This window comes from Penicillium cosmopolitanum (genome assembly GCF_028827165.1).
Source record: "Penicillium cosmopolitanum strain IBT 29677 chromosome Unknown utg000003l:1.0-3747932.0:1.0-3751027.0, whole genome shotgun sequence".
Lineage (NCBI taxonomy): Eukaryota > Fungi > Ascomycota > Eurotiomycetes > Eurotiales > Aspergillaceae > Penicillium > Penicillium cosmopolitanum.
In genome coordinates this window covers 2,591,352-2,602,251 of record NW_026622673.1, presented here as the reverse complement: position 1 = coordinate 2,602,251, position 10,900 = coordinate 2,591,352, and the positions used below count along the sequence as shown (strand labels likewise).

At 46.4% G+C, this 10,900-nt stretch overlaps 7 protein-coding genes across 7 annotated transcripts; 3 read left to right on the top strand and 4 right to left on the bottom strand.

The window, feature by feature from the left end:
* Nucleotides 1–369: 369 nt before the first annotated feature.
* Nucleotides 370–832, bottom strand: N7509_001026 (uncharacterized protein; the record flags this gene model as incomplete). Its single annotated transcript, XM_056625663.1, has 2 exons — nt 370–771; nt 824–832. 2 exons carry the CDS (start codon nt 830–832, stop codon nt 370–372), a joined length of 411 nt encoding a protein of 136 aa, XP_056494245.1.
* A 926-nt stretch (nt 833–1,758) lies between these two features.
* Nucleotides 1,759–2,790, top strand: N7509_001025 (uncharacterized protein; the record flags this gene model as incomplete). The annotated part of the gene is made up of 1 exon (XM_056625662.1): nt 1,759–2,790. The coding sequence occupies one exon, from the start codon at nt 1,759–1,761 to the stop codon at nt 2,788–2,790; it is 1,032 nt and encodes a 343-aa protein (XP_056494244.1).
* A 907-nt stretch (nt 2,791–3,697) lies between these two features.
* N7509_001024 (cupin domain-containing protein) lies at nt 3,698–4,348 on the top strand (the record flags this gene model as incomplete). The annotated part of the gene is made up of 1 exon (XM_056625661.1): nt 3,698–4,348. One exon carries the CDS (start codon nt 3,698–3,700, stop codon nt 4,346–4,348), a length of 651 nt encoding a protein of 216 aa, XP_056494243.1.
* Nucleotides 4,349–5,136: 788 nt separating this feature from the next.
* Nucleotides 5,137–6,756, top strand: N7509_001023 (flavin-containing monooxygenase; the record flags this gene model as incomplete). The annotated part of the gene is made up of 1 exon (XM_056625660.1): nt 5,137–6,756. One exon carries the CDS (start codon nt 5,137–5,139, stop codon nt 6,754–6,756), a length of 1,620 nt encoding a protein of 539 aa, XP_056494242.1.
* A 76-nt stretch (nt 6,757–6,832) lies between these two features.
* Nucleotides 6,833–8,882, bottom strand: N7509_001022 (fungal specific transcription factor domain-containing protein; the record flags this gene model as incomplete). The annotated part of the gene is made up of 6 exons (XM_056625659.1): nt 6,833–7,275; nt 7,376–7,559; nt 7,616–7,791; nt 7,839–8,112; nt 8,161–8,717; nt 8,774–8,882. 6 exons carry the CDS (start codon nt 8,880–8,882, stop codon nt 6,833–6,835), a joined length of 1,743 nt encoding a protein of 580 aa, XP_056494241.1.
* A 212-nt stretch (nt 8,883–9,094) lies between these two features.
* N7509_001021 (Zn(II)2Cys6 transcription factor domain-containing protein) lies at nt 9,095–9,403 on the bottom strand (the record flags this gene model as incomplete). Its single annotated transcript, XM_056625658.1, has 2 exons — nt 9,095–9,284; nt 9,342–9,403. The coding sequence occupies 2 exons, from the start codon at nt 9,401–9,403 to the stop codon at nt 9,095–9,097; spliced, it is 252 nt and encodes an 83-aa protein (XP_056494240.1).
* A 310-nt stretch (nt 9,404–9,713) lies between these two features.
* Nucleotides 9,714–10,440, bottom strand: N7509_001020 (NAD(P)-dependent oxidoreductase; the record flags this gene model as incomplete). The annotated part of the gene is made up of 2 exons (XM_056625657.1): nt 9,714–10,226; nt 10,279–10,440. The coding sequence occupies 2 exons, from the start codon at nt 10,438–10,440 to the stop codon at nt 9,714–9,716; spliced, it is 675 nt and encodes a 224-aa protein (XP_056494239.1).
* Nucleotides 10,441–10,900: the final 460 nt, after the last annotated feature.

The window sequence follows — 10,900 nt, the reverse complement described above, 5'->3', positions numbered from 1 at the left end:
CCTCTTTCCGCGGGACATACTCGGCTTCCTTGGCGGCTTCACGGCTTGTCAGCACTGCAGCTCGGGCTCTAACTGTAAGCTACCGCGGAGTCACAATCACGACGATCTTCCGCCGCTGCCAACAGGTGGTTGATATCCAATGGTGTGGTACGAAATAGCTTGGCACTTGGCGATCACGCAGGGGGGGTGAGTGGATGGGTGGTGGAAAGAGGGAGGGAAAAGGTCACACATTATCCAACCAGATAATCCCGTGTCAATCCAATAATAGCAGGATCCCCCATACAGTGTAGATAAGATCCCGTTGACCCCCAGATCCAGATCCAGATCCAAGGGCGACGCGACGCGATGCGATCCCCACACCCACCCCTTTCAGTGCTGCATATTCAAAGTTAAGATGATCAGGCACACGTATGCTGCAATACTCAGCGCGGTCAGGATCACGACCGCATTCCCACTAGTCCGGAATTTTTGTCGGTGGATGCCATCTTCCCCTATTTCAAAGTAAAATTGGCGATTGCGTTGAGATCGACGATACATCCCAATCATCAGGGTTCCCGCCCCGTAGACAGCGAATAGTGCGCCAATGCTATAAAACTCGGCGGTGAAGATCTTAATCACTGCCAGCGAAAAGGTAAATAGAGAGAGGGCGGTGCGGACATAAGCCCCTTCAAAGGTCCGTTGCGCTGCTCGTGCTTCGACCAGTTCATCGGTAGTCAGCACGGCCGATCGGGCTCGGTGCATGCGAAGATGATATCGATCGGCGGCTCGTCGCTACGGCTGTCAGTTAGATACTGTGGGGGGGGAAGGTAGGTCTAGTTCCCACCTCGAACATGGTGGTGGTGCTCGTCCAAAGTCAGATGTTTGAGATGGAGGGGCAGGGTGAAGTTGAGGTTGAGGTTGAGGATAACGGAAAATTGAGGTGGTCATGGGAGTGAGGGGGGATGATGTTCCACTCACGTGGACTTGTCCCTCGCTTCGTAAAGTGATTGCTTTTTTTCCTCGTTTAATTTTGTTAGGTGAGGTTTTTGGCTTGGGCTAAGAGTCTAGGCAGAATGGCTATGCCTATTCTAGACGAACCCCGATTCGTGGCGGATTGAATGATTGTTTATCCACTTATATAGTGCTAGCATATATATATTTGGTGGACATAATATTCACTGTATACTAGTACGAGAGACGCTTTTTTACGATTCTAGCCATTAAATGTAGGAATATTCGATCATAGAAAAGCTGTATATGTGCGTTTCAAAATACCAGGTTTTATATCGATGATGTGAGCGAAGGAGAGCATGGCGTGAGTGCGAAAAGATAAGATGACGATGAAATAGTGCTGTCTATGCTGAGTACATGTATGCAAAAAGTGCGTTTTTGGTCTTTAACAATGGGATGGCACAGTGGTTAAGTTCACCGAATTCCTTCGGGTGCCCAGGTTCGAATCCTGGCTCCGACGTTGGTCGGAGTGGCGCAGTGGTTACCGCGTTCGGCTGCTATTTCCCCGTCTCCTATTGTTTTTGTCTTTTTGCATTATTTATTTTTTTTTTTTTTTACACTCCAATTGGTTTTATTCTTTATTAACCTTTCATGCTGAAGCTAGTGTTGTGCGTGATCTTGGACCAAAACCAGGCATCTATATCAAGTTCGGCCCCCACGTCCGCCTACGCTAAGAACCGCCAAGTCGACCTCCACACGACCACCACAATGAGTTTATAAATTCCCATTGTCCCACAGATAAGAATTTGAGTATACATCGTAATCAAAATGCCTATAATTGACCTTCCGCTGGAACTACTCCATTTGATCGGCAGGAGCCTCGATCAGAATGACACACGCAACCTGATATCGACCTCACATCGAATGCACAGCGTCTTTCAACAGAAACTATACACGAACGTGACCATCGGACGAAGAAACGCGAACGCAGCCCAGAGTTTTCTCTACACCGTGGCCCGAAACCCGGAATTGGCTGGCTATGTCCAGTCTCTAGCACTTGCGTGCTGGGAAACCTACGACTGGGACACTCACCGAGACTGGGACATCCCTCGGGACCGTCAAAAGACCACCGAAAGACCCAATTTTGACGGTGATCTCATTCGGAAATTAGTTGATGGAGCTACCGAATACCCCAAAGAAGAGAAATCAAAATGGCTACAGGATCTCGAGGGGTATTACGACGATGCTTGGCTAGCATTGCTCATTCCCCGATTGACCGGTCTAAGGAAAATAAGCCTTGAATGGCCGTACGGTTCTTACCATGTCGACAAAATGCTCGAAAAAGCTGCCATGAATGGAGGTACTTGTTTACCTCACCTTGAAAAGGTTAACATATGTTGGTGGGATACGGAAAATGCCGTCCGCTCATATCAGATGCATCCGTTCTTCAAATTTCCATCTGTGCGCAAAGTCAGTGGGTGGAAAGTCGCGGAAAATGCCAAGGAGGAGGAGGAGGAGGAGGAGGAGTTGGAGTATTTTGACCGCGACCCTACTGAGATTCTCAAGGGTTCTAGCCTCCTACCTCAATGCTCAAATGTAACGGATATTGATCTCTCGGAAAGCAATGCTGGGGAGGGGATGCAACAATGGATCCAGGCCTGCAAAGCGCTAAAGTCCTTCCGAATCATTCACGGTGGACCAGTGTTCTCATACGATAATGCACAGCCCCGCAAACTCTACAATTCCCTCTCACTGCACAAATCCACACTGGAGGCTATCTGGTTTGAGCACAACGATCAGGGGGAGACGGCGAAAATGACAGTGATTGGATGGGGTCGTTTGTCGATTTTTCTGCCTTGAAGTTTATCCGTCTCTATTTACCCAACCTCGTGGGATTTAACGAACAAGACTCTCCCGCACGGAAGATAAGTGATGTTATCCCCTCGTCGCTGGAAACATTGGTCTTGGACATTGCGTGGGGGGGGCTTTTTTGACGTGCTGGATGACTTGGCGGAGATAGCCACCTCGAGGAAGTTCTCCAAAATTGCCACGTTCTATATTGAGGGCTGCAATATAAGTGAGCCAGAGGTTGTTGCGAAAGTCGAATGGCTACAACAGACGTGTCGAGAGGTTGGAGTTGCGTGTCATGTAAAAGATTTAAGGAGAGTTCGTGGGCATATTGCGTATTTGGAAGATATTCGGTTCCGGAACAGCCTTCGGCCCCGGTGCGAGGCAGAAGACCTCGGCTACTATTGATCCTAGAGACTTAATATATGCTTTGAAGGACACACGGATGGGTAGAATCACAGAACATAGTGGCTTTAACCCTGGCTAAATCCGAATGGGGTGAACATTCCCCTGGTAATCAAAACGCGCTCTATCAATAATGATACTCTATTTATTATCGTAGGAATGCGTATATTAAAATATAGTTGGCCTGTGGTTTTTCCTTTGTGCTACAAAAGAAAGGGTGTCACCGTGCCAAATAGCCCATGTAATGAAGATAAACTCTTGTACGAGTACTTCTAACCCCGAGTTGTTTAATAATGGGGTGGGGGTGGCTACCCACTACGGCCAAAGACTCCGAGTGCACACTGCCCAGGCTCTGGCATAGATACCCACAATGGCCGTGGTCGGGATGTGTATCTTATTTCGGAGTCTGATTATCAATAGCGACTAATAAATCCTACAGATATATGAGGAGATAGATGTCGACCTGTATTCATTGTTCAATTCTCCACCATTTGTTGCCCCTCTTCCAATGAAAATGACTCAACAAATAATCACCTACGATATCAAACCCACAAAGTTGGTCCCAAACTCTCCAAAGCCACTTCTGCTTTACAAGGGCTATTTCCTGCGAGATGGAAAAGTAGACTCTACCCTCGCATTCAACACCTTTAAGGAAAACGGATGGGACACACAGTGGGTAGCTACATATGGCCATTACCAGCGGTCACACTACCACGTCGACACGCACGAAGTAATGATAGTTCTATCCGGCCCAGGCAAAATTCGCTGGGGTACCGCAGACTTCGGAGATGATGCTCACAATCATACCTATGGCACTGCCTCGGAAGATGGTGCCTTATACTCTGACGCCAATGTTGGTGACGTTTTCCTTGTTCCGGCCGGTGTCGCGCATAAGTCTTATAATCCCACTGCGACGAATTCAGACGCAATAGGCTTGGCTGGTGGGCAAACAATGTTATCTGAGGATACGAGGAAGTCTATAGGAGAGCTTGAGGTTTCGGGATTTACTATGATGGGTGCTTACCCCCGCCACTTGGTTTGTGGATGGTCGGAAGGGGGTGATCATGTTGGGCAATTTGAATCTGTTTGGAATGTTCCAATTCCTGAGCTGGATCCCTGTCTTGGACGCGATGGTGGTATTAATGACTACTGGAAGTGCTACTGAGATCTACAATGAAGAATGTCAGATGCGAGGAAGCCAAGCGATAATTATGTCTTGTTAGGTGTAAGCGTCTGATTACCAATTTTGTTTTATTTATCAACTTCCCAATAAAGATAAATGTATGTCAGTCAAGACTAGGTTAGAAGAAACCGGGCCAATCAGCTTTTTGACTTCCCATATCTACAAGAGAGATGAAATATAGACTCGTATTAGACCAGATGGTTATTAATGTCGCTGTTACCAAACAAAAACGGGTCAAGAGCTATATATGCTCTTTTTGCTACAGAAAGGTATTTGTTTACTGAAATAAATTATGAAATTTTCGCCCAGGTGTAATCTACTTTTCTAATGACTAAAATCCCGCAACATGCGACATGCAAATAGAATGGAATTTAGGCCGAGTTTATGGGATTACGCTACAAAATCGTCGGCGAAATTCGCCGAAACGACTCGGTTCTAGCTCCGGGTATACGGCTACTTGCATTATCTACTTCAACTGCGGGGTCGGAGATAGAAGCCGTAGTATGGAATGCCAAGAGTTCCGAGCAGAGGTTCTCCACACAATTGATAGATGAGACCGAAGAGAGGTAGACGGGGAACATATACCGTGATAGGTAGTCTTCTGAGCAGACTATGTGCCACTGAGCCGGCTAGGTATGATGGGATATCGATACAATACCGAGGAGCCATTATAAAGCATCGAGTCGCACCAGGAGTTATCCTCTAGGTCGGAAGTCATACTCTTCATTCAATCTATTTAATTTTTGAAATAAACCGTTTATCATTTTACCATGGGCTCTTATGGAGACGATGGCATCCTCGACGCGATCGTTGTTGGCGGGGGATTTGGCGGTTGTTACCTCCTTCGAAACCTACGAAAACTAGGCTTCCGTGCCAAGGTTTTTGAAGAAGGTCAAGACCTAGGTGGTGTATGGTGGCACAATCGATATCCAGGAGCTCGGGTCGATCTCAATATTCCGTTCTATGAATTTTCAGATCCCGAGCTTTGGAGCGAGTGGGAATGGTCTGAAGCTTTCCCAGGACAGAAGGAGATTCTCGAATATTTCAAATTTGTGGATAGAAGGTGGAATCTCAGTCAAGATATTACCTTCGGTACCAAGGTGACAGATGCTGCTTGGGATGCCACTCAGAAAGTATGGACAGTCAAGACAAATAGAGATCATGTCGTCTCGGCTCGATATCTTCTCCTCTCTATGGGATTTGCAGCGAAGAGATACATTCCTCAGATTAACGGCCTCGACAAATTCGACCGCTTTAAGTGTCATACTGCTGAATGGCCAAATAAGCAAGATATTGATTTTACCGACAAGCGTGTTGCTGTTATGGGAACTGGCGCTACGGGTGTTCAAATCATCCAAGAGCTCGGACCTAAAGTTGGCAAACTTGTTGTCCTACAAAGATCTCCAAATTGTACACTTCCAATGCGACAAAGAACTTTGGACAAACCGAGAGACAAATCGGGTTATGCCGAGCTATTCAAAAAGATGCCTCTCTCTGCGACAGGATCCATATATCGCCCTGTTGACCGGAAAGCAACCGATGACACCCACGAGCAACGATTGGATCTATATGAGAAGCTATGGAAAGAAGGGGGCTTCGCTCCCGTCCAAGGCAATTATTCTGATCTCAACACCAACCTAGCAGCCAATCACCTATTTTATCAGTTTTGGCGGGACAAAGTTCGCCAAAGAATCAGAAAGAATGACGCAGATTTGATTGAAAATTTGGCACCGTGGGAGCCGCCTTATCCTTTCGGTACCAAGCGCCCCTCTCTCGAGCAAGCCTTCTATGAAGTCTTTAACCAGGATAACGTCGAGCTGGTGGCTTTAAATAAGAATCCAATCTCACAAGTTGTCGAGAAAGGAATTGAACTTCAGGATGGAACTATGCTAGAGCTTGACGCTCTCATACTGGCGACTGGATTTGACGCCGTGACAGGAAGTTTCGCACGCCTTAATATCCATGGATTGGAAAATAAGACTTTACAAGACGAATGGGCCGATGGAACGAGAACAGCACTCGGAATGACAACATCGGGATTTCCAAATCTATTTTTCCAATATGGCCCTCAGAGTCCCACCGCATTCGCGAATGGCCCTTTGATCTCGGAAATCCAAGCTAAGTGGATTCTTGCAACTATGAATTACATGCGAAAGCACGGATATTCGGAGATAGATGCCAAACCGGAATCAGAGGTTGAATGGGCAAATTTGACAGATAAAGCTTGTAGTCAGACCCTGATGTCACATAACAAAACTTCGTGGTACATGGGCGGGAATATTCCAGGCAAGCGACGGGAGGTTTTAGGTTATATTGGTGGGCTGCCTAAGTATCAAGGATTTTTGAATGAATGCATAGAGAGAAAATGGTCTAGCTTTAAGTTTAGATAAATTAATGGGTCATTTCTCATGCAAATGCCAAGTTTTCGTCGCAAATGCCCATTCCTATATCCTCCGAGGAAATTGACTAGCTATCGTTATCAGAGAAATAACCACTCAAAGAGGAGACAGGAAAAGTCAGGCCGTCAATATCTAGAGAATTAGCCAATTCGAGAAGTTGATCCGAGCTAAGTTCGTAATGTTGCGCAAAGCTTTGTGCAAGATCAGGCTCCAACGAAGGGTTATATCCAGTCGATGTGCTCGGAGGAACAACATCTATTGGCTCCCCCAGCTCACACAAGGCGCTCGCAGGCACAGTAAGCTCCGTGTTATCTCTGATCCGTATTTGGGCTAGCCCAGCATCTAATTGTCTCAATTCTGATTGAATCAATCTAGCAGCCAGATTCCCACGGGCATTCATGTCATCTAGAATATCGTAGGCACATTGTGACCAAGGCGAATGATCAGCTAGCAATATCGGACTAATTGCAGCGGTCATCAATAGCGGAATCGTTGACGTGAAAACAGCATCTATATCGAAGGGTAGAAATATCTCTAAGGTGAATTTTGGTTAATATGCCGACCGGGCCTAAGCATTTAAATACCAATTACGAGATATTAACAAACATACCCAAAAGTCCCTGTTTCAATAATTTTGACAGAATTCGGAGGCTTTGTTGAGCCGACTCAACACAAATTTGAATAAGGGATTTCACAGTTCCAGACTCAAGCCAACCCATGAGTGCAGTATCAGACAGACCCAATTTGGACTGAAGAAATATGTATAAAAGTGGACGTGTTGTCAAAACAATACACTAAGTAGAGGAGTGAGTATTTCATAAATACACATGGGTTCATTCAAGATACATACCTGATGCCCAAGAAGATGCAAGTGGGCTGAGACCCGTGAGATGCCCTGCGTAGATCCATTTTCATATAAATCGAATGAAGTGTTTAGCTGCTCAGTGATCTTGGCAATATCACGTAGTACGGCCTGAGTGGCGCCAATATAGCGACGATCTATCTTTCCTTCCTTGCCGTAGACGGCTACATAATTTAGTGAAGTGAATAGACAAAAAGGGTGGGAAACTCACTCAAGTCTATTTTCGCGAGTATTTGACATAACTTAGCCTGCATCTTTAATGCATTCGAATTTGGAAAATGTCTGGAATTCGAAGGAAGCGAGACACTTATGCTTTCCTCCGAGATCCCAAAGGGCACGCCTAATAGGGATGACATGCGGCGTTCAAGGACGTATACGGTCCACCATACCAAGCGGCATCGCTGTATATAGTCATCCTCAAGACAAACACCATGCATACCGGTATACATCCCGTGCTCCAATGATAACCGAAGAGCGGTACCGATCTTGTGAAATTAGCATTCAGTTCGGGAAGCAAGACAACTTCTCCTTACCATACGATGAGCTGGCGAGCGGCTTTGGACGCATTGTAAGTATAACGCCGTACAGCATAAGATCTGTATTCTTTCGATAGGGTTTCCTTGATAAAAAGTAAAGTCTGGCATACATTTCATGGCTTGAACAAAATGTTCGCCGCCAGGTGGATTCTTTGACCTAGTAGATTGAACCACAAAGCTTTTGCCAAATGCGAGGATTAAAAGATAATGGCAAAACCACAAAGGAGAAGAGCGAGCGAATTCTGCCGGGTTTTGATGGAAACGTGCAAACTGATCCATGAATTTAGTCTCATCGAACAAATAGAAAAGTTGCCCACAATGGAACTTGACTGAGGTGATAAGATATAGTGCAAAGTCTTGGGTTGGAAGGGTTGAAGTATCAAACAATTCCTGAGGGCAGTTTGCTCTGTTCCCATCCCATTTGAGGTCATAGACGTTTTCATCAAGAAGGAGATTTTCCGGGTCTTGGAACAGAGGCGATCCAGTCAATGTTTCGTGGGTCATCTCCAACACTCGCCGACCGAAGGCCCAACTGGATGAGGTGCCCATGAAAACTAGCAAGATAGTTAGAAAAGCGATAAGTTCTCGTGGCGTCAGGCTTAAAACTTACGTGGATTTCCTGTAGGGCCTGGAACCCAATCTGTGATATGAAAAGCCAATGGATTTGTGAGAGGCGCGGCGCTCGCTACCATTGTATCTTGGGATTTCGATGCGTCCATGGGTGTATCCTCAAAACTCAAGTCTGGGTATTGATTTTCGGCTAACAGCGATGTTGTATTGTCCGCTGCATGGATATTTCAGCTGATAGACCCGAATAGAAGTCCAAAGGGGCTTACAGCCGCAAGGAGGATTGGCCATCTGCTCAACTATTGCTCCCGAGGATGCAGGCTGTCTTGATTGAGTCCGGTAGGAGGCCAATCGGTCGTGAAGCTCATTGATATATCTGCATCCCGGCGGTATTAGATATGAGCTGATGGGAGCAGCCGCTTTCAACTCGCCTTCGTGTGACTAGAACTTTCTGCGATGGACTCTCAAAATCACAAGCGGAGTTCCGCTTATTACACTGATCGCATGGATTTGAGCCAGTACATCTAATCTTTTGATCACGGCATCTCTTGCAGCTGTATTGCCCTCGGGTGTTATTATGGTGCAGCGATGGAGACAAAGAAGAAACTTACGCCTTGGAGACGCGCTGTCTCAGCCCACGAGAGGGTCTTCCAGGAGGTCTTTCAGGCGACATCCTGCTCTGATCTGAAGGAAGTGCTCGACTTGAAGTATTCTCTGGAGAATTAGACAAGATGCGGGGTCGAGATGGATCACGACCACAGACACTCTTAGTAAGGCGGATACGCTCCCCAGATTCCAGGTGATCAGAGGGAAATGATGATTTCAAATCAAATATTCTAATTAATGCTCCCATGGCGAAAAAGATCTCGGATATATTTCGTCCTCATACCATTGCTCAACTCCGCATTCACAATACTCGGAGTACACCCACAAGAATAAAAAAAGTAAAAACTATACCGTACCTAGGTATTCACCTGTCTCATTCACGACCAGATTGCGGGCATCTTTTTGATCCACTCAGAGTTATCCTTCTCAACCTCGTCCACTAACCAAGTTGCAATATCCGCTCTTTGGTTCTTCAACACCCAACCATTCTTCCCGACATATCCAGCTTTAGATGATTGCGGTGCACCATTAGCCAAGAATCCCAACCGGAAGATAGTCCAATCCAATCCGTCATTCGTAGCCTCTGTATTAAAGAGTTTTCCAACGCTAACAATATCCTTGTAGGCGGAATTGACGATTATTCGAATTAAAGTGACACCTAAGAAGGCGACGATTGAGAACCCGTCTTGCTCGTCAGGGATGCTTGCAGTGCCCATTGCCAGGATTCGCTTGACTCCCCATCGCTTCATCAAGGAAAAAATCAAATGATAGGCATCTGTGAAGGGGGTACCCGTAACATTCCCAGTCGGGCCAAGTAATGATACAATCGCATCTTGGCCTTCGACTGCTTTGGATAACGCTTCTGCGTCGGTCAGGTCTCCACGGATGATCTGTGTCGCATATGTTTAGTAAATAGATGCCTTCCAGGGGAAGATCGCTTACTTTGATGTTCGGGTGATGCGCAATATTTGTAGGGAGTTTGGAAGGATTCCGAGCATATATGGTGACGATATGGTTATGTTCCAATGCTGTCTGAACTGTCAAGATACCCGTCTGGCCTGTAGCGCCCAATATGAGGATCTTCTTGCAGTTTCTTCCAGACATGATGTGATGGTAGCATTAAGAGAGTCGGACGGGGAAGAGAGCGGCTTGTTTATGTAGTTACCAGGTTTGTGATACATCCGGAGCCATCCACTGGCATTCTACTAAAATGCCGAGTCTTGGCACTGCGGTATCCGCTTAAGACTCCGCACATATCCGCTCGCACTCCGCTCATACTCCGCCCAGGTCCGCACCTTGTAAATTCGCCTCCGCATCACAGCTTAACACCGCAGGGGTAGCTTTGGTAATTAGCACACAGTCGAGGCGACGGACAGATATGGTTCAGAAGTCCTGTCTGCGGTGCAGAAGCCAAAAGCGAAGATGCGACCGAGCGTTCCCCAAATGCTCGCTTTGCATGCGGTAAACAACCCAACATTTTCCCCAACACTGGATCGGCTACCTCCCATATTGCATAAGGCTTACTTGTTGCAGTCTTCAGCAGGATTGCACTTATATTGGGTTA